Genomic DNA, 23,564 nt, shown 5'->3' on the forward strand with positions numbered 1-23,564 from the left:
ATAGCAAGACTTGGCATTGTTCAATTATTCTTAAGATAACTGAAATTTATTAGATAGCCTGAGAATGATAAAAATGACTTTCAGGATGAAAATAGCTATATTAACAAGAGTTCCATTCTTACTTAGTGTTTTTTTCCTAAAACATGAACAAGATCTCCTTTATACTACTTCCCACTTAGAACAAAAAGGAAGAGAATCAAAGCGAATTTCCCCTGGTGGGGTTTTAAATGCTAGCCCCAAAAAGCAATTCTTGCTCTTTGTTAATGGTCTTACTTTTTTCTTGCAATCACTAATTTGCAAAAGGGCATTTCTTCCAAATAAAACAAGAACTCTAGGAACTGTAAGATTGCAAATTATCTTCAGGCATAAAATCAAAGTGGGAACAATCAAGTTTATGAAAGCCAGGTGGAGCAGACCAAGTGGAACAGACCTTAAACTCTGTCAAACTGACAATCCATGTAAAACAACTTTTGGGGGGATGGGGAATAGTAAAGGAGAACTGTATTCAGCACAGGATGGAATTCCAGCAGCCTCAGTTTCATAGATCGTTTCCTTATGCACATTAGATAGGACAGTATAACATTCTCTCATGGGCCAATGGGGTGAAATAAAATTGAAAGCTGCATAGTCAGTGCATCTCAAACTCAACAAGCAACTGAATCACCCAGGGATCGTGTGAAAATGCAGATTCTGATCCAGCAGGTCGGGGTGGGGCATTTTCAGAAGCAGATGCTGCTGCTTGAGTGGGTCTGCAGACCACACGTGAAAACCAAGGTCTATAGAACGGTGTTTATGCTGTGTTTTGCTGGCACGCAGCATGTACAGTCTAGTGTATTAAGTACATTATAATTACAGACTTACCGGCACTCATGCCTTTCCCATTATATTCTCTACACCTCTAGTTCGATTAAAATGGGAAACTTTATAGTTCATAATAATAATCCATGGCATTTACTTTACTAATTAATTAAAGAAGGGTTTAATAATACTATGTACAAGTACCAATACAATGTACGGGATTTTTTATTTTTATTTTTTGAGGCAGGGTCTCACTGTGTTGCCCAGGCCGGAGTACAGTGGTGTAATCTTGGCTCACTGCAGCCTTGATCTCCTGGACTCAAGTGATTCTCATGCCTCTGCCTCCTGAGTAGCTGGGATTATAGGCATGTGACACCACGCCCAGCTAATTTTTGTATTTTTAGTAGAGACAGGGTTTTGCCATGCTGGCGACGGTAATCTCGAACTCTTGGCGTCAAGTGATCTATCTGCCTGCCTTGGCCTCCCAAAGTGCTGGGATTACAGGGATGAGCCACCATGCTCAGCCCAATGTATGGGTTTAAAAAGGGCTGCAAATGTAAAAGCAAATAATGTAGGAACTCCTTAGCTCAGATACTACTCTTCCCCAGTTTTTTGCCTTTCTTTCAGTTTCAAAGGCATTGTTATAATAACATATGCAGACATTGGATTAGGATATCAGCCATGTCTTCATCCTAGTATATAAAACCTTAAAAATTCGAATCTTGATTCTGTCTCAAATCACCATTTTAATAATCACATGAGTAGCCCCAACCCACACTATCTGAATATTTTTAAGGTTCATGAATATCAAATAACCAATGAAGTTAGGAACACTGTATCAAAACACAGAATGTACCTTTCATATCACCATGAATATAAAAATACATAAATCAAATGTATTAAAAGCCTTATCTGATAAGCAGGAAATCAAAAGAATTAATGCAATTCTACACAAAACACCTGATCCTTGGAATGATTCTAAGGCCTGGAAAAATCCAACTCATTATTTCACATTTATTTTCACAATATTCCAGTGAGAGAGGAAAAGCCAGGTCCATTTTTCCCACCTGAAGATAAAGAAACTAGTGTACAATGGAGCCAAGCAATATGCCTAAGATTCCTATCTAAAGTTTTCTCTGAACTAACCAAAAAGGGTGATTTACAAAGACAAGACTATACTTCTGTCATTATAATCATAGACTTTTTGTAGCCTTTATAATAAAGTAAAATTGTTTATGTATTTTTACTATTATTATTTACTTTCTTGCCCTATTCCAAGGCATGAAGCAGACGTGTGTTTTTAAAAGCAGTACAGGCAGGGCACGGTGGCTCATGCCTGTAGTCTCAGCACTTTGTGGGCTGAGGTGGGTGGATCACTTGAGATCACAAATTCAAGACCAGCCTGGGCAATATGGTGAAACCCCATCTCCACTAAAAATACAAACATCAGCCAGGTGTGGTGGTGCATGCCTGTAATTCCAGCTACTCGGGAGGCTGAGGCATGAGAATTGTTTGAACCTGGGAGGCAGAGATTGCAGTGAGCCGAGATCGTACCACTGCACTCCAACCTAAGTGGCACAGAGAGCCTCTGTCTCAAAAAAATAAAAATAAAAATAAAAAAAATAAAGGCAGTACCGTGTAATGGTGAGGGCACTGGTTTGGGATCTAGAACATTCATCAGTTCTTGTAGATAGCATTTAGTCTCTTTGAGCCTCAGTTTCCGGGTCTATAGAGTGATAGAGAATAAGCCTGGGGAGAGAATGGGCTGAATGAGATCTCTACCTTGGATCTTTTATGACTCTAAAAATGGATTTACTCAGCCGGGTGCAGTGGCTCACACCTGTAATCCCAGCACTTTGGGAGGCCAAGGCAGGCAGATCACCTGAGGTCAGGAGTTCGAGACTCACCTGACCAACATGGAGTTTAAGACTAGCCTGACCAACATGGAGAAACCCCGTCTCTACTAAAAATACAAAATTATCCAGGTATGGTGGCGCATGCCTATAATCCCAGCTACTCGGGAGGCTGAGGCTGCGGTGAGCCGAGATCGTGCCATTGCACTCCAGCCTAGGCAACAAGAGCAGAACTCCACCTCAAATAAAAAAAAAAAAAAAAAAAAAAAAAAAAAAAGGTTTACTCGAAGACATGACTCGCTCTAGGAACTGCTGTAAAACATGGGCCTCAGAAGGTGACTCAGGACACCTGTCCCAAGAAAGAGTCCAATCAGAGGACAGTACAACCATCACCTCGGCAGGGGCCTAATGATGGTTTAGGACACTCAGGCCGAGAAGAAAGAGAAGATGCAGTGAAAATAACACCACAGATTCCAGATGTATTCAGGACAACATCAGGTAGAACGAGCACATGAGCTCAGCGGAGGAGGCCTTATATGTTCAACACAGTCACTGTGCTGCCTCAAACAGTGTATCTACCGGCACTGAGTAAGAAACTCCTCAGTGTGCTTTGTTTTGTCGCAACCGAAAAAGGAATCACAGCATGATGTTGGACGCTTGGACAAGGTGGGAGGCCCTTGATGGAAACAGAGCTTGGGAGCGACCTTCAGGTGCCTTCAAGGGGTCCCTCCATGTTTAAATAAATCTCAAAGAGCATTAGAGTTGGAAGCAACCTTGGAGATGACTCCAAACCACTCAATATACAGATAAAACAGACCCAGAGAGCAGAAATGACTTGCCCAACTCAGTTCTCCAACATCAGGTGGGCTGGTGTACACGGAGGGCCCTGCAGGGGCCCCACCCAGAGCTTCCATCTCCCCCTGCCATGCTGTTTCCTCGCCTGGGCTCTAGAGTATGGTAGGCATTATGAAGGGACAGTCGATTTTTCCATAGTGACAAACACCTTCTAATGCCAATTTAGAGTGTGAGCCAGCTGGCACAAAACCAAACCTGTCTTTAGGTTTTCGGTTTTGCCAAGTAAAGTGTGTAGAAAATATCATCAATAACAGCCACAGTGCTAATGCAGTCCAGAGTCTGTTATTTACACTTTTATTAACAAGTGTACAAAGCTATCTGGACTCATTCTAGGACTGTTCATTACTTTACATTAACTGAGTAGGAAGAGTAGGAGCTGTCTTCTCTCCAGGCAGGAGCTGAGACAGATGAGTCTGTGGAATAAGCATTTGGGACATGAGGACTGTGCTGCTGAGCCCTGGACCCAGAGTCAGGTACTCACACAGTGTAACACAGGGCTGAAGGAGGACCGGCACTTAGCATTTCTTATGAGTCCTGTTGACTGTGGTGACGATGTCAACCCTAAGAATTCCTCTCATTTCTGACCATGTGGCACACTGCATCATGTCTATTTAAATTAGTTTATGGGGTCTGAGAATTGTTGGAGGTTCTTGTTTTCCTCCTGTCACTGGTTTCTGCCTTTATAAGAAATGTCCCATCCACTTTTTCTGCTTAAAACTGCATGGATTTTCTTCACAAACAATGTCAAAGTTGAAAGGAGCAATCTTTTATACTGGGAGTGCTGAATTCTGGGTTACTTTATACTCTATATGCACTCTGAATATTACTAAGCTGGGGGGATTTAAAAAAAAAAAGAGAACAGGAAAAAAAGAAATTAAGATGAAATTTACAAGTTAAGACCAGCTCTACATGGAAAAAAGAAGGCCTAACAGAAGGCACCATTTAGAAAAATTATTTGTCTTCTCAATCACCTAATTTAAAAGGACAAATCTGAGATGACGCTGATCCTACCTAAGGCCTTAAAAACACCCTTTAGAGGGTTGGTTTAGTCCTCTTCATCTCCAAAGTAAAATATTCACTTTCTGGAACATTTACCCTTATCTACCTGTCTTCATGAGAAAGCAGCCAGATAAAATTACCCAATGAAATCCACCCAGGCTTTGGAGAGATCTCCTCTCATTAAAAAACAAATTCCCTGTCATGGACACACTTGGAGAGTTATATGGTCTGCAATTTATTTAAATTCAAAACTGGGGGCTGGGCGCAGAGGCTTATGCCTGTAATCCTAGCACTTTGGGAGACTGGGGTGGGAGGATCACTTGAGGCCAGGAGTTTGGGACCAGCCTGGGCAACATAGTAAGACTCTGTGTCTACATAGTATCAAAAAATTAGCTGGATATGGTGGTGTGTGCCTGTTGTTCTAGCTACAAGGAAGGCTGAGGTCGGAGGATCACTTGAGCTGAGGAGTTCAGGCTGCAGTGAGCCATGACTGCACCAATGCACTCCAGCCTAGTTGATAGAGACTCTGTTAAAAAATAAAAACAGACAAAATTGGGGATTCTGCACCTATCAGTCACTAACAAAAGTGACAATAAGTTATTTCCTAAAGGCTTCAATAATAAGTTACATGTTAAAAGGAGAATTTAAAATTTCACAAGGAAGTTTCAGATTGAAAATTCCCAGCCCACAAGGTCTTCCTTCTATTGCTGGCCCCTGCTCACTTCCCTGTGACCTCTCAAACCAGAGGTGGGCAAAGGACATAGATGACGGCAAAACAGAATGGACCCAGGAAGCAGCCTCAGAGTGTTAGGGTGATCCATCTCAACAGCAATGGGCTGAAGTCAGGGCTTTGAGTCCTCCCTCCAACTCACCCTTCCCACATCCCTTACTCTGTTATCTGATTATCTGCAAAGAAAGACAGCTGGACTTAATGGTCTCCAAGCTTCCTGCTCATTCTTCTAATTATTATTCTGCTGTCAGTTTGTAGAGACTTAGGAAATGGACGATGATTTACTATTAGTTTATGGGAAAAAATCTAATAAACATGCACAAACTGCAAAAATTCACTTTCTTCATTGGTTATTCCTTTTCTTCTATACATTTGATAGTTTCATATTATAAATTATGAAATGATTTAAAGTCACCTGTTCTAAATAAAAATACTGACACCGTAACCCATCCCAAAAGAAGAACAGCCAAAATCAACTTTGGGAAAATCTGTCTCTTATTGAATAAATTAAACTGGTTTCAGCCTTTTGGGAAAAAATGTCTCTTATTGAATAAATTAAGCTAGTTTCAAACTCTGAGCATTCTTCTTCGTTGAGATATGGCTCACATACCATACGACTCACCTATTTAAAGTATACAATTCAATAGTTTTTAATGTTTTCACCAAATCATGCAACCATGATCACAATCATTTTTAGAGTATTTTCATGACTCCAAAAACAAACGTTGAACCTATCTGCAATCACTCCCATTCCTTCCCCTATCCCCCAGCCTAGAGAGGCCTCTGATCTTTGTGTCTATATATCTGCCCATTCTGGACATTTCACATGGATGTAACCATACAGTACACAGGTATTTGTGATTGGTCCCAACACTGATCTTGCAAGCACCCTAGACACAGTCATCCACCTTGAGGTGACGCACTGTGCCAGCCGCAGCCCCCGGGCTGTCTCTGGATGAGTGAGGTGACCTGGCAAGTGCTCTCTACTCAGGCCAGCACGCATACACAATTGCAGTGGACACATCACAGCCAATAAATGTTGCTTCTAAGTTTGTTCCTAGCATAGTCAGGGAGCTAGAGAAAAACGAACAGTTGGACAAACATTCAAGTTCTGTGGCAAAGCTGTGTGGTGCAGGGCAGGTAAGAGTATGACAATTTACTTCATTTTTGCCTATTGTGCAACTTGGTGAATAAATGTACTTTTCCCATAGCCAAATAAATACCTTTCCTATCTTACACTATCCTAGCTCAAACCTCAAAAGCTGTGTTTGAGGCTCTGGTGCTATCTCGGTCCTCTCTACAGCAAATAAAGGAAGGTAATGAGAGATGAAGCTCCCTCTTTAATGCCTTTTTATGTTTATAACTGGAAATGTATTGTCCTTTCCCTTAAGAAAAGGATTAATGATGCTGTCCTTTCCCCTTTCCTCTAAACGTCTGCGTTGAAGATGTTTATTTCCGCAGTCAGAGATCCAGGATTAGTGGAGCCCCCAGAAGGGGGAAGGAAACATAAATGTCAATTTAATTAGCTCATTCTTACCGCCAATCTTTTATCTCTCTCATAAAAGTGTCCTCATTTAATAACAGTTACTTTTCCCTGTATTTTTTCAACAACCAAGCATTTTGCATATTTAATTCTCTTGAACTAATCATGTAAGTCTTGTATAATTTTTGTTTTTTTCCATTTTGATAGTCGTTTGTATACATTCTGCTAAAAATCATGTATGAAAAGTCTTTATTTTTAGTTGAAGGAGGGGCCATTTAAACTTTGCCATGCTCAAATGTGTAAAGCCATCCTCGTATATGGGAACATGTCAATACCGTGCAGAAGAACTCACATGATAGCCATCTCCTCATGGTGGCACAGTAATAGATTCAGAGACCTGACAGCTAGGGGGCCTCAGAGAGCACTGTGTCCCACTCTCATGTTACGGACGAGCAAACTGAGACCCACCTGGGGTGAGTGAGTGTATCACGGTCACAGCATCAGTCACTGAAGATCCAAGACTCAACCAGGTCTTCTAGTGTATCACGGTCACAGCATCAGTCACTGAAGATCCAAGACTCAACCAGGTCTTCTAACTTCCTGGAAATATTCTTTTCCTCAACCTGGCTACCTGTTTCATGGACTTGAAACCTGGAAACCAATCACTGCCCTGCTGACAGCTCAGGATTACAATTACATGCCTCGAATCACACAGCCCAGGAGACAGGAGCAACTTGCCTGGAGAAGGCTGTTTTCTGGGTCTGCAGTTGACATATGTGAGCGAGCACAGATGGTCCTCTGACCTCACCAGAGAGTTAAAGACCAACGTGTGAACCTGAACATCATCATCAAGGATTTATTAAATGCCCACTGTGTTCAAAGCCCTGTGTTAAGCTCTTGGGGAATTTCAAAGAAAGTCTAAGCTGTAATCTCAAGCGAAGAATAGCTTTCATTATAGAAGGGAGCAAGACACAGTGCAATTTAACACTTATTAATAATGAAACAACTTATCAGAAAAAAAGAATATAAAAATGAAAGGCAATGACCAACAGAGAAAGCAGCAGAGTTGCAGAAACTTCACAGAGTGCCATGAGATCATCTTTTAAAACCTCAGGTTGCTGTTTGACGGTGATTAAAATACCAGGGACCTGTCCCCAGGGCTCACTGTAAACAGCGTTTAACCTGGAGAGAAGCACCCAGTGGCAAGGATGACTGGCTGTCAGCTCTCTGTCAAAAGCCACAAGGCAAAACCCAAAGCAGGTCTGAGGCAGGAAACACAGGCTAACAGGAAGCCTGGGGTCCCAGGTGGGGGTAGGTGGTGATAGGAACAGTCATTTGCACAGCTCATAAAAAGGACCTGAAACAGTGCAAGAAATGCCTGATGACCCTGATGGGCTGTGAGGGAGCTTCCCCCAGTCTATCAAGAAGTTGTCCAATCAGAGAGGGGCCTCCCTTGGGTCTCAGCCTCAGTGCATCTTTGAGTGGGAGTTTCCTTCCAGGGCAGCCAACCTGTGAGGACAAACGGAGCAAACCCAACAGGCAACAACTGGTGACGAAGGAATGAGAGTGCTTGGGCATTCGAGGAGCAAGCACGGGGGTGATGGCATAGTTTGAGGGTTAAGAGTTGGACCAAGGAGGAGTCCCACAAGCACGTCTGTGCCAATCCTCCCACAGCTGGACCTCTGCTCCTGACCTCATCCAGAGTTGTGAGCCAGGATGCCCAAAGCAGGCCACAAGCCTCACCGGGTATCCCACCACCAGGGCCAGTCAACAGGTCAAAAACTCAACTCAACTGTATCTTCCTTTCTATCCGCCTGCGACCCCCAACTTCCCTCCCTCCGGGACCCGCATCCCTGCTCTCTCAGCCTCTTAGGTCCCAATGCGTCGGTGGCTCTTGTCCTTTGCCACTGGCCACCAAACCTGTGAGTTTACTTCTCTCAATGTCTTCTGATGCTGCTCCATGCTTTACACAGTGGGTGACAGAGGCCTGGCTCACTGGGATTTCACAGCCTCCTGATTTTCTTATCTCCCTTCTATGCATTCTATAAATTACAATGCAGTTATCTTTAGAAAATACAGACCTTGGCTGGGTGCAGTGGCTCACACCTGTAATCCCAGTACTTTGGGAGGCTAAGGTGGGTGGATCGCTTGAGCCCAGGAGTTCGAGACCAGCCTGGGCAACATGGCAAAACCCTGTGTCTACCAAAAAAAAAAAAAAAAAAATTAGCTGGGCATAGTGGCACTTACCTGTAGTCCCAGGTACTCAGGGGGCTGAAGTGGCAGGATCGATTGAGCCCAGGAGTTGGGAGGCTGCAGTAAGCTGAGACTGTGCCACTGTACTCCAGCCTGGGCGACAGAGTGAAACTCTGTCTCAAAAAAAAAAAAAAAAAAAAGAAGAAAGAAAAAGAAAAAAGAAAAGACAACACAACACAGATTTCATGACATTGCCATTCCCCCGAGCAAAACCCACAGGGCTGCTCGCTGGCAGCAGAATCAGCCCAGTGTCCCTGGTGTCTTTGTGTCTCTTGCTATTTTAACATCTTTATTTCCCACCATTCTGCCACCATCCAAATACCTTCACATTTCATAGGCTCTCCTGTCTTCTGCTTGGGCCCAGAGGGTTCAATTCTCTTTAAAGTCTCCATTAGCCCTCACTCACTTTCTTCTACAACTAAGTGGAAGTATTTACTTATTTATTTTTCATATTTTTAGAGATGGTGTCTCACTATGTTGTCCAGGCTGGTCTCGAACTCCTGGGCTCAAGAGATCCTCCTGCATTGGCCAGCTGAGTAGCTGGGATTACAGGTGTGGCCGCTGCCCTGACTGCAAACATTTCTTAAGTGTCTGCTGAGCTGAGCATTGTGCTAAACCCGGGACAGGCGGCCAGGAAACACAAACACTGCTCCTGCCCTCAGGCAGTTTAAAGTCAAAGTGAGAAATCTACAAGTGAAAGTTTCAAAGGGTAGACTTGATATTCTAGAGATTAAGGCAGAATTCCTGCTACCCCACTTCAAGTGTAGTATACACTGAAGGTCTTAAGACCTTAGAATTTTATTTCTAAACTTTAAATAAGAACATCAAAAGTTTAAAATGTTAGCTCTTAAAATTAATTATTTTAAAATTAGAATTCTCTGTTACAAACACAAAGAAGAAAGGGCATCAGATGTGAATAATGAGGGATTCTAATTCAGGAGACACAGTAGGGGAAAAGTAAACCTGATATTATCCTCCACAGTGAACAAGAGGCCTCACTTTCAAATGTGTGGTCTATTTAGGTTTAACAGCATCAGCTCCCTCCTGCATAACTTTTTGGTTTCTGGGAGGCAACCCTCTCTGGCAGCTACTAAATGTAACTGAAGCCTCTATTTGACTTCCCAGGGCTGTTTAATGTTCTTCATGAAAATCTGTACCCTCTGTTTCCAGTCTCTCTGGGTCTGAGCATAAGAGACAATCAAATAAGCATAAGAGACTGGAAAGGGGTGCAGACTTTCATGAAGAACACTACAAATCAAGATGCTGGGTTTCTGCAAATCTCGTTAGCATCTAATATAGAATCTGGTACATAATAGCTTTTAAAGAAAGTGATGCTTCACCTTTCTTTCTTCTCTCCGCATTCCCTAAAATGTCTAGCACAGAGCCTGACGTGTGGTAGGTACAAATAAATACTTTGATTTGATAATTAGGCATGAAATCCCAGACCTAAGGGTGATCAGGGATTAAGGATGCAGAGGTAATGGTGGACACAGAACTGCAGCTATAGTCACAGAAGAGGCCTCCCAGGCAGCATTCATCCTGACACATACCTTTAAAGTATGACGATGGATATCATGCTGGTCAAACAATGATCAGAACCCTGATTCAACACTGAATCAACCCTGAGCATATTACAGACCAATCATGCAATTTAAAAATGCCCTAATGAATTGGAAAAAGTTCTGAATCTAGAAGCACTGGTTACACATGTGCATGAGCACGCGCGCACACACACACAGAGGTTTACATATATATGTTACATGGTACTGCTATTAACAACGAAGATTCTAGAACTGTTCTTTGAATTTGTCTTTAACAACAAGGAAAAGTCATTTTTAAAGATATTCCAGAAATCAAAACCAGAGGAAAGATACAAATGTTTACTGAGAAAGCAGGAATGTTTTCATTTTTCATTTCATTATCCTTTTCATTTATCTTAAAAACTTTTTAAGAAGTTTAAGTTCACCAGTAGCGGTCAATTGCATGGGTTACTTAACTATGTTCTACTTCAAACAGAGCGATCTCCGCGGACCAATACCCACTTTTTTCAGGTGTAGCAAAAAGGTGGTCACACAAACAAGACAAGTCGGGACCATTTACCCACTCGGCTGAATGGAAAGGTCTGAATATGAAATAAACCAGATGATAGAGCCCCTGATCACCACATTGATTTAGAGCCGCTTGTCCAAAATGCAAGCAGTTTGGAAAAATAAACACAGCAGGCAATGCTTGGTCTCCTTTTGCTATCCAGTGTCCTCCAAAAAACCATGAGAGCCTAGGTCACTGATCCTACTTTCCAAGTCAGTTGGGAAAGAGTACTCAAAAAGCAGCTCACACTGATAAGCTCAGAAAAAGAGTTGGTTTTTTCTGATATACGCAGTCTTCAGTAACCAGTACCCAGGAGTGACAGAGGCGGCCGGTGGGAGCCTCTACTCAGCAAAGGCACATTAGCAAGTTCTGGTAGAGGAAAACAAGGTTGTGTTTAGTCATTTGGTGTCACATGTGCCAAATGATACCTGTTACTTGGACGGGGCATGAGGATTGACTGTCTGGGCAGTAACAATGTGCCAGGCAGCTGGAGCCCCAGGTCCTGGCCCCTGCCCGTCTTCTGCCTGAATCCCTGCAGTACGCAGGGGCCTGCAAGGTGACCCTGGAGCCAGAGCTGTCACAACTGCCCTCCTTTCTTCCAAGCCAAGTAGCCGACAGACTGGGATACAGCCCCAGATTTATGATCCTGTTTTCAGTTGGAACTCAGGGTCCCTGACCCTGCTGGAGAATTTTAGGAGGTACAGACACTGGGAAAGAAATACAGGACTGAGGAGAGAAGAAAAGTATACCTCTGGAGTACTGAAGTGACTGAATACACACTTTTCTTCTTCTTCTTCTTTTTTTATAGAGGGGAGCATACAGTTTTTTTTTTAAATAGAAATACAGTTGCCAAAGAGAAAGCAGCAATTTAAATGCCAAAAGCAGCAGGCAGAGCTAAGGAAAGGAGGAGTGTTCGAATGATTAATCACACTCACACCACTCTCCCCAACAGGGAGCTCTCATGTGAAGAGTTTAACGGACTTGCCAATTAGTTACTTGTGAATCATCCTCCACTTGCCTAATTTCCCTTCAAAGTTTGTACTCAGCAATTTGCACTGACTTCAATATCAACTTACGTAGTTTTCTTTGTAGGGTGAAAAAAAGGGAAGAAAAACCACTTCATGTCTTTGCATTTCAGCAACTAAATTGGTCATTTGAGGAAATTTTAAAAACGACTTTTCTTTGCTGCAGTGCAGAACTCAGAACATAATGGGTTCATTTTGGATCTCATTTGACAGAGTTGATTATGACAAGAAATAGAAAGACTTCATTTCAATAATGCTTTGAGATATCTAACAAGATAAGATGCATGGGCCCTCAAAAGTCAGTTTCTGTGAAATGCCAGTGAAATTGTTTTATTAAAACAACACCCAGCCAAACAAAAAAAGGATGTGGACAGAAGGAGGAATACACTGGTATTCAGCTTTTCTTAAGGCAGAGGAGATTTTCTTAAGACACTGAAGGTATCTGCTGTTAATTCCTTTAAAAAAAAAAGCACCTAGTTCATTTTCACGTGGCCTCTTTAAATTTAGTAATGATTCTAAAATGATACAGAATTATTAATTTTAATTTCAGAGAAATGCTTTTTACTATTATAATAATTATCTGTTAAAAGCTAATTATTTTTACAGCAGTAAACTTCAAGTCCATAATTGTGATCTAAGTTCTCTCTTAAAAATTAAGCCCCAAGGCCAGGTGCACTGGCTCATGCTCTGGGAGGATGGCTTGAGGCCAGGAGTTGGAGAGCAGGCTGGGTAACATAGTGAGACTCCATCTCTACAAAAAAAAAAAAAAAAAAAAAATTAGCTGGGCATGGTGGTGCACACCTGGAGTCCTAGCTACTCTGGAGGCTGAGGTGGGAGGATCACTTGAGCCCAGCAGTTTGAGACTACAGTGAGTTATGGTCACACAACTGTACTCCAGCCTAGGCGACAGAGCAAGACCTTGTCTCAAGAAAAGAAAGGAAATGCCCTAACATGAGTGTTGGCTCCCACGCAGTTTTAATAGCAAATGAGCAACCACATCCTTCCTGTCCCACTATCCAGCCCTCAGCTCTTCTGTGTACACAGAGCCTCAAGCTCAGGGTCTGGACCTCCATGCAAACCACAACCTCAGGCTATCATGAGACAGTGTCACTGACAGCCTGGTCAGCACTGCTTTCTCCAAACATGGCAGCCTCTCTCATGCCTCAGCAAACATGTGAGAAATTCCTGGAAATTTTCGGCAATGGTACAGAGAGGGCAGTGGGAGCACAGATCTTTAGGAAAGTGTGCTAACTATCTCAGTTTGCCTCAGGGACCCTATTCTTTGGAGGAAAACACAGGGTAAGCTGTATCAGTATTCAATTTGTAGTCACCCAGGGTGGCAATATGTCACTTAATGCAGGAATGAATTCAGATCTTAAACTGAGGGCAAATTAGGACTAGATTTGAAGGGACTTAAGTCAGTACATGTTGAGCATCCCTTATCTGAAATGCTTGGAGCCGGTCGTATTTCAGATTTTTTCAAATTTCAGAATATCTGCATAGATAATGAGATATCTAGGGGATGGGACCCAAATCTAAACACAAAATTTATCTATTTCATATACACCTTATACACATAGCCTGAAGGTAATTTTATATTTTAAATAATTGTGTACATGAAACGAATGCTGTGTTGAGCACTTAACTGTGGAATTTTCCACTTGTGGCATCATGTTGATCAGAAAATATCCAATTTTGAAGCATTTTGGATTTCTGATTTTCTGATGGGGATGTTCAACCTGTCCCTTAGATTTCCGCTTTAAAAAAAAATCCTTAGCCATTTACGAATCTGGCTCGCTATATGAAACTTGGGTAACCAATGTCAAATCCTTTCTTAGGAAAAAATGATCATGGCTCAACAGTTATTTAAAGAGTTAAAACAGATGTTCAAAAGTTAGAATGAAGGATCAGGCCAGAGTGGGAAGGAGAGCAGCAGTACACATTTTTACATGGTGGGAACCAAGATGAAGAGGAAGATGCACCACAGGACATGCCCAGGATGCTGGGTTCCTGGTGCTGACCACAGTGCTATGGTCATTCCACAGTCTAGCACTGCAGTGCACAAAGGGTGCCCTTTGACAAAAATGCTGTGGCAAGAGCCTGACCAACTTGAAAAGCAGCAAATCAGCAAGATAAAGATTCCTGAGAGTCCTAAGTAGCCCCTACAAAGACAGAAAACATGCACACTCACACAGATACTGACATATCTGACAGCAGAAATTAACAGGCGGCTCTGCTAGCAGAACCTTTCCACCTGGAAATGAGAGTATTCTATAAAACCCTCACATGCTCAGTCTCCTTCCAAAGAACAGTAATATATTTTCCTTCTGACTTTTATACCAATATCATATGTATAGAGGTCCCCAATCAGGAGAACACTTTACTTCAGCATGAACATTAACAACTTATTACACAAAATGAAAACTACTATTATATAATTACTTTTATTGACAAAAATATAGATCCTAATTTATAGAGCAAAAGGCATGGCAAAACCCATTTCCTACTGGAAGCAAATGTTACCAAAGCAACTCACCTGGAAATCTTGATCATCAATTCCAAACCTCTCCCGCAGGTTACGGAAGACCATCGGGCAGTATTCCTTAAACTTGAAATGGCTCGGCATGTTTTCTCTGAAACAGTCACAGCGTGGAATAAAGCTCAGAGAGAGTCAATCAGACTTGCATCTGCCACCACTGAGTTCCACATGTAACCAAAGAAAGGTTCGGAGTTCACTGTCTACTAAAGGGACAGGTGTGTTTCCTACAACCAGGTACAACCCGCAGGAAGATCCAGGAGACATGGGGGGCTAGACGGCTGTCTGTCTCCTTTGTCACAGGCACGCTTGGACTATGTGACCTCTTTAAATCCTGGCCACACACTGCAGCCATTCCTCAAAGAACAAGAGGTGGGGAAGGAAGGGGCCAGGCAGGAGGAGCAGTGAAGGAAAAGCACAGTGGCAGGACAGTGAGTTAGGAAGAGGCAGCGGAGCAAACCACCAGCACGGTCCCCAGGTTTCCTCTCAGCTACTGCCGAGGAAAGCAGGGCCACTCCCTCACCCCCCTAAAAGGCTTATTTTATATAAATGCCACATTCTAAATTTGCATACAGAAAATTCCCTCAAAATCAGCCTCTAAACACTGTTATGAGAAAAACTAACACATCAGCTTCACGTAAGGACAATGGATCCCTGAAGAAATTTCATAATCAGCCTGGCACGGTGGCTTACACTGCTCATTTGTAATCCCAGCACTATGGGAGACTGAGGTGGAAGGATTGCTTGAGACCGGAGTTTGAGGCCAGTTTGGAGAACATAGTGAGACCCCTGTCTTTACAAAAAGTTTTTTAAAAAATCAGCTGGGCATGGTAACCTGCACCTGTAGTCCCAGCTACTTGGAAGGCTCAGGAAGGAGGATTGCTTGAGCCCAGGAATTTGAGACTTCAGTGAAGACCCCTGTCTTCACAAAAAGTTTTTTAAAAAATCAGCTGGGCATGGTAACCTGTACCTGTAGTCCCAGCTACTCGCAAGGCTCAGGAAGGAGGATTGCGAGAGCCCAGGAATTTGAGACTGCAGTGAGATATAATTTCGCCACTGCACACCAGCCTGAGCAACAGAGCAAGATCCTATCTCAAAAAAAATTTCATAATGATCCTCACATGGGAGTGATTTGAGGTTCACCCTAATCATTCAGAACTGTTTCCCTCTTTTTGTTCCCACGGAACCAGACACGCATATAAATTATACATATGCACACACCCCTCCCTTATCATACTTTGCACACTGAACTATAGCAGTTTGTATATGTGTCAGTTTTCGTACTCTGAGCCCCTTAAGGGCAGGGCCATGTCTTCTATATCATTGCATTTCTAGCTCTCAATGGACCACCTAACATATAATAGGTGCTTCATAATGATGTCTAAAACGACATTCAAATGAAGGAGAAATGTTCTCAATGCCCAACGTGGCATCTAATTGTGCCTTATGAAAATGTACCTTTGGTCTTTATTGTTCTATGATGGAGTCATTGCTGTTCATAAATCATCATTTTCAAAGTTCTGTGTACAAAAGCAGAGGTTCATAACTGATAAAAAAAATCCAAGCAATTTACAGCTTGAAAAATTTGAATTATAATGAGAATATCACTTTCAACGTATAAGATATTCATAGAGAACAATATGCCATATGGCAAAGGATATTATCCCAGAGAGCCTGCTGTTGCTTCTCTAAAAATGACAGATGGTTATGTTTATCACAGGATTAACTTCATCAGCAAAACTTTACTCCCACCCATTGAAAAATTATGTGATTACAGAAATTCACAAAACTTGTACTCCTAGCAGCCATGCTAGTCTTATGAAATGTCATACTTGCACTTACTTGTTAAAAAGGTGATTGTCCACCTTTATTTTTGAATAGGCTTTGAAGTCATCTGGCATCAACATAACAGGGATTTGAACATGGCTCAGTTCATTGATCTAGAAAAATATAAAATAAATAGCACGGGTTATTACTATCCCGGTGAGGAGGACTTGACTTGAATGTGTACCTTGGGGAAAAAAAACATGGTAGACACAGGAAGTTCTCTTCCCACCCACCCACCCATCCTCCTTCCCTCTGCCATCATAATCTCTCTTCCTGCCTTCCTCATTCCCACTTCTTATGTCTGTCTGATGCTGGGTCCATGGCAGCCATCGGACGGCAGTGGTGAAGGAGATTCAATCCTCATGCCGCCTGTCCCTGCTTCTTGCCCATCCACTCTCCCTACCTTCCCTCCAGAAACTCATCCCCAAGCCCCTTCAGTCACATGTCCAGGACAACTTCCCTCTGTAAAGAAAATGTAATCTGAGAAAGAAAACTTTTAAATTTTTCATGTAAATATTTGTTGGATTAATGGACATGATTTATGTATTGAACTCCAAGAACAACACTCATCTGTGTGCTCTTTACTTCCCTTACAGGAACTAAGTTTAAAAATAAAGACTGGGGTGGGGCATGAATTAACCAAAAGAAGAACCTCCATTCAGGGAAGGAGGAAGACATGTGGCCCCAGGACTGCAAGAGAAGGAGGTGGGTTGGACATGAGTCAAGAACAAAAGCAAAGATGTGCTTCCAAAGGACAAAGGGTAAGATCAAGTTCCAGTGAATGACAGGGATGGCTTTGGACACATGATTTTGAAAAACCTGAACTTTCTCTTGGTTAACTATTTTTGCATGTTGACTTTCCTTGTTGCTAGCAATAAAAACCATGTCAAAGATTTATGCTTCCAGTAGGATAGAAGGCAGGCACGCTGAAGGATTCTCAGTTACAAAAACAAAACAAGCAAACAACAAAACAATGAGCTGCTTGATAGAGCAGAGGTTTTTTTGTTTTTTGAAATCACATTGCTGGGTTCACAGACAGTAGAGGGAATCTCCAAGACACCTTTCTTCCCCTAAAGTGAGTTTAACCCACATGGAGTGTGGGGACCATTAAGCAAGCCTGAAAGGAGGGACTCCCTGAGGATAACTGCCAGTTTCAACACTTATTTGGGCCAAAGGAAAGCTGGGAGCTCAACCAAAGGCTTCAACATTAACCTGAGATCCTTGAAGGAAGCCTTTGAAAGTGGCCCCAACACCTGGCAGAAGTAAATGCAAATGATCTCTGGAGGAGAGCGCCCCCTGCCAGGCCTCCAGGCTTCCCACAGATGGAGATCAATCAAACATGAGCTCACAGAGATAGCAACGACTGATTAATATTCTCAAGACTTTAGTTACTAAGATGATCAGATAGAGAATTTTTTAAGCCATGAGAAGTGAGAAATGTATACGGAAATAGAAGATGAACAAAAGATGATTATATTTGAAAAAATAATGATGATTCAGAATTTTCCACAACTAACGACAGTTATAAATCTGTAGATACAGTTGGGCACAGTGACTCATATATGTAATCCCAACAATTTGGGAGGCTGAGGCAGGCGGACTGCTTGAGCCCAGGATTTTGAGACCAGCCAAGGCAACAGACTTTGTCTCTAAAAAATAAAAAAACTAACAAAAATTAGCCGGGCGTGGGGGTGTGCAACTGTAGTCCCAGCTACTTGCGGGGGTAAGGAAGGAAGATCACTTGAATCCAGGATTTCGAGGCTGCAGTGAGCAGTGATTGTACCACTGCACTCCAGCCTGGGTGACAGAGTGGAGCTAAGTCTGTTAAACAAAAAACAAAAAAAAGCAGACTATTCAAAGCAATATATAAGTAAGAATATTCAAAGCACACCTAGATATGCTGTAGTTAAACTAAAGAAGGCCAAATGCAAAAAGAAAGGAATGGTGGCCAGAGAGCAAAGGCAAACACAACAGAGGAATGACAGTGACAGCTGACAGCTAGCTTCTCAAACCCACTGAAAGAAAACAGGAATCTAACATCATATAGCTTCTCCGGTTCACTTTCCTCAAGCATCTTACGATACTAAGTCATTTCCAGAGTATATTTGTGAAAAATTAAAGTTTATATATCTTTATGCTATCAGAGGAATATCAAAGTTTGGAAAATAACAGAAAAAGAAAATCATAATGGAAATCCAAGCCCTGTGATAACAAACACAATGCGAATGAAGCTGGATGCCAACTCAATCAGCACTTCGATATCTTGTGGAACAAGAGAAAGCAAAACCCAACATGGAGGTGGGACTGGGCACTGATTATTTAAATGCAAGTGATGCGTTCAGTGGATCCTCCAAAGCTTTGATGCCTCCTCAGGCTGCTTAAATCAGTATCGCTTAACAGAGTCTTCTCAGAAAGGAAGCAGGAAACCAGAAACTTTCTGCATCCTTTTGCTTTATGGTACCTGCTCTGGAACATGTTTTGTGGAGAAAATACGAAAACTTCAGTCAACATGGAATGAGTAAACTGAGAATTTTCCTTATTGATTTTCCTTCCCCACCCATCCTCGCGTCAGCACAACCTTTAAGAGTCCACTCAGTGCTGGGCACAGCTCGGACACCAGTCTTTGCCCTCTTGGGGCTTATGGTCCAGAGGGGCAGACACATTAACTGAAGAACTGCCCCAAGTGTAGAACTCCAACAATGACAGAGTCAGGAGGGAGAAGCACATCGGACCATAAGCAAGTATGGAAAAGGCCCAGGCCAGGTGGGGGAGGCATGCGAGGCTTCCCTAGGGAGCAACGGCTCGTGGAGAAAGGAGAGGGCAGGTGGACAGGGCTTCCAGGAAGAAGGCGAGTCCTGGAGACGAGGGGGCACTGTTAATGGGCAAACAGTGCAGAAACAGACAAGGCGCATGGCATGAAAGGGAGGAACAGCATGCTCAGGAGCACCGGGAAGTGGCTACTGTAGAATTGCACCACACAGAGGACAGCAGCTCAGCAGAGGGCGGCGGAGGCAGACACTCCAGCATGCTCAAGTGCTGAAATCTGCGGGGCTTGATGATAGACTAGAAATGCAGGGAAAGATGGAGGGAGTGCTGCATGCACGCAGGGGTAGCTGGTGAGTCCACTGACTGGCACAATGCATTTTAAGAGAAGAGTTCAGTTTTGAGCTTGTTAAATTTCATGCGCTCTTGGGACATCTAAGTGTCCATGTCAGGTAGGCCGTGGACAGGTGGGTCTGAAGTTCCCAGGGGCAGCAGGGGCAGGAGATAAAAATGTGTGTATCTGTGCATCAGACATTAGCTCCCCAGAGGAGTGGATGAGGTAACCTGGGGAGGGGACGGCATGAGAGGGAGGAGGGCGGAGAAGCAGTCTTCAAGAACAGGAACGTTTCACAGCCTGGAGAAGAGGATGAGAAAGGGGAGAACTGCTACTGAGGCAGGAAGTGAAAAAGCACAGGGCCACCCAATGGGAGTGAAGGGAAAAGGGGGATCAAACATGCTATGGGATGAATATGACACTTTTGAGAAGGCAGGGACTGGGAAATGTCAGCCAGATTGAACAGCACGGGAGGTCCTTGGCAACCTTGGCAGAATTGTTTCGGTGGAGTGTAGCAATGGAACCCAGACTGAGCTAAGCAGAGGTAAGGAAATGCCGCCACTGCACATGGCTATTTCTAAGGAGCCTGGCACAGAAGGACAGGAGCGAGATGAAGAGGGATGGGGGACAGAGGGAGGACCTGAGAGAGAAGGGACATTCAGTAGCACTTCTCAAGAAGGTGGGAGGGGATGGGATCCAAGCATGCAGGAAGGAGAGGCTCTGAGGAGGGAAGCAACTTTCCTATTTACAGGAGTGAAAAGAGACAGGCGTCATGGCGAGGTGGCAGAACTGACAGAGGGAAGACACGGGGCTTCCATCCACTGGCTCCTATTTTCTCTGGGAAGTAGGGCCATGGACACCTGCTAAGAGTGAGAGGCAGGCTGAGGACTTCAAAGGTTAAAGAGAACACAGGGAGCTTAAAAAAGGGACTGAAGAATGTGGACGGACAAGTTTAAAGAGAGACAGTAGGCTGGGTTTCCAGGCAGAACTGAGCATCATCCACAGTTTGTGATGGTTCACATACAGGAACAGAGCGAACTTGTGGAGTGACATTCCTCATTCTGGCAGAGCTCGACCCCAGGGTGCCGGTGCAGAGACAGGGGATGACAGGGGTCCTTCCGGATGGAGGTGTTTGCTGGTTGAGTGTGACATAAAGGGGAAAGGAGTTCCAGGACGATCACTTGGAAACAGAAAGTCAGTACAAAACAAGATCGCTGATCGTAAGGAGTTTTCTGCTGTAGTCAATGGAGCAGGACCTTCACATGTAGTAAAATACCAAGCAGCACAGAAGAATGCTGAACCCAGACAACAAGTGCCACAGAAGCACAGAGCAGGAGCCCGTGCTCACAGGTGTGGGTGATAGGCTTCTTGGAAGGAGTGCAGCCCTACATGGCCCTTGAGGGATGGAGAGTTCTGACTACTGTGTCATTTAAATGTCAGAGAAACACAAACTTTTAGCTATTCCCCATCTTCCAAAACCAGACTACCCCAAGAGGTAGAAAATATTTGGTCCTCATTATCAAAGAAGACAAGAAATGAGACAAGAAGAAAAATCAAAGATAGTTACACTTATACCTTGGTTTATGTGGAATCATAAGATGCTGAATTAAAAGAGAATTTTGGAGATCATATAGTCTAACCTCTCATTTTGCAGACTGTAGTATGTCCTGGCACAGCAGTATCTATACCTTCATAATTGAGGAGTGGGGCAGGATACTGAGTTAGATCTGACAGCTACTTTATGGCTGCTTTATCTTTCTTCCAGGTGGCCTTTCATTCTTTACACTTGCGTAACATTGCTTTTGGCCTTATTTCCCCTCCAGATTCCCCCCAAAAAACTTCTTGGTCAGGTGGTAGCTAGATTTAATGACTTGTAAACAAACACTTCACAAAACAGAGGATCTACTACTTAAAAGAGAAGCTTTTAATTAGTAAATTAGTTTTTCAATAGTGTAGCCATAAGCCCCTATATTATTTTTTATACAGCACGTTTTACTTTGTTGTATATGAGGCTTAGTGATCATTCATCAGTTTTACTGAAATGGATTACTTGCAGAGCTGCTTAATAACTGAAAAGACACTTAACTTCCTGAAAAACTGTCTCCTTTAGCTGGTTACTTTGCTCTTACCCAAACTAAAATATATTGCTTATCTCCAGTTCAAATTCAAATTCTGGTGCAAATGCAGGTCATGGCAATGAGCTCTCAGTTTGAAGAAGGCTGAGTTAATCCTATTTGTTAACTTCAATATTTTATATAGGGCTCTGGGCTGTAAACTTTCAGACTTTAAAATAAAGATTATTGGGTTTTAAAGTCTCCAGTTTCACAAAACTTTAAATTATTAGTTTGGCATTCTACCTAGACCATTCTATATGATCTACCCTAAAATTGATAACTAACAGCGGTTTATCATTATTTTACACTTATTATCAGGATTTTTTTAAAAGATAGGGTTGCCCAGGCTGGAGTGCAGGGGCATGATCATGGCCAACTGCAGTCTTGAGCTCCCACGCTCAAACGGTCCTCCGGCCTCAGTCCTCTGAGAGCTGGGACTACAGGCATACACCACCATGCATGGCTAATTAAAAAATTTTTTTTGTGGTGACAAGGTCTTGCTGTGCTGCCTGGGCTGGTCTCAAATTCCTGGCCTCAACAGATCCTCTTGCCTCAGCCTCTCACAGTGTTGGAATCACAGGCATGAACCACCGTATCTGTCCTTTCATCAGTATTTTTTAAAGAAAGAATTGACACTTTTCTAAGATACTTACATTGGGAACACACACACACACACACACACACACACACACAGAGTTCTATCTATATGTTACATAATATTCATAAAGGAAACAAAAAGATTTGTGTTAACCATTACTATTTTGAAGGAAAGAATCATACACCCTTTATAGGAATAAGCATACACTATGAAATCCAAAGTTTTTAATTCATGAAGACGAAAGTGATTTTTGAGTTTATTAAAATTCTCTTAGGTTAGCTGAACAAAGTGAAAGCACCAGTTATACTATCACATAGAGGCCACATTTAAGGTTCCTTCGGGTTGCAAATATTCAATAAAATTCTCACAGCAAAAGAGCAGTATCACTTTATACTCGTGAAATACTTAATGGTTGTCAATCCCCTTTGGCAAACACAGGATAGTTCTCTTTGTGCTGCCGGTCACACTTGCAGGCCTGTAAAACAAGTGTATTAGAAATTCCCCACCCCACACAGAGCGGCTGGAGGCTGGGGCCCCAGGCGTCCTGGGAGGGACTTCTTGTTCCTGTTTATGCCGTGCCAGTCACCCCCAAATCGCAGGTGTGGGTCTGCACTGCCTTGCTGCCCATGCTGGGGCTCCACAGATGACATAAAAATAAAGCAGCTTTGTTGTCCACATCAATAGAAACAGGGTCAAAGGGGGTGGAGAGGGCTGGTGCAGAGCGCCAAAATGTCCCTGATTATGGTATGACTCAAGAGTGGGGGCAGGGGCGAGGGCAGAGGGGGAGCTGGCATGTGGCAAGGGGAGGGAGGAAGCCGAGGAGAGCTCCTCAGTATTGGCTCAGCTTTGCCCTAACTCACTGCCATAGTTGGCACTAACCTTATGGTTCATGCTAGGGGCACAAGTGCCAAGATCCACGTGAGGCACTCCAGACACAGTATCTTATCTGATCTTTACAACCCAAGGGGGTAGAGGTGCTATTATCATGCCCATTATATAGATAAGGAAATTGAGGCTTAGTGAGATTAGAGAAGGTCCAAGCTATTAAACAGTAGAGCTGTACCTGGAACTCAGCCCAATCTTAAATCTTCTTCTGCCAACATAACTCACACGAGTTACCTGGAATATAAAATTTAGGGAGCTGGATTGGCTGAGCCCAATATACTTTCAAATTCCTAACAGCCTGTGAGATAAGATTCCCAGCAACTTCATAAGATATCTGCCTGAAATTTAAGTCTTCATTGTGTTAAAAAAAACTTCTAAAAGATTCCTTATTTAAAAAAAATAATAATTAAGTACACGTTTAGG

At 42.9% G+C, this 23,564-nt stretch overlaps 1 protein-coding gene across 6 annotated transcripts in view; it reads right to left on the minus strand.

The window, feature by feature from the left end:
• Positions 1-23,564, minus strand: part of PIP4K2A (phosphatidylinositol-5-phosphate 4-kinase type 2 alpha) — a 180,902-nt gene that overhangs the window by 55,263 nt on the left and 102,075 nt on the right. For all 6 annotated transcript variants that reach the window (XM_008002491.3, XM_008002490.3, XM_073018784.1 and 3 more), the window contains exons 2-3: positions 16,463-16,560; positions 14,621-14,717 (exon numbers count right to left, since the gene is read on the minus strand). In XM_008002491.3, the coding sequence (XP_008000682.1) occupies positions 14,621-14,717; positions 16,463-16,560 (195 nt within the window). The remainder of the gene's footprint in view (positions 1-14,620; positions 14,718-16,462; positions 16,561-23,564) is intronic.

This window comes from Chlorocebus sabaeus, chromosome 9 (assembly GCF_047675955.1).
Source record: "Chlorocebus sabaeus isolate Y175 chromosome 9, mChlSab1.0.hap1, whole genome shotgun sequence".
In the NCBI taxonomy this organism is placed as follows: Eukaryota; Metazoa; Chordata; class Mammalia; order Primates; family Cercopithecidae; genus Chlorocebus; species Chlorocebus sabaeus.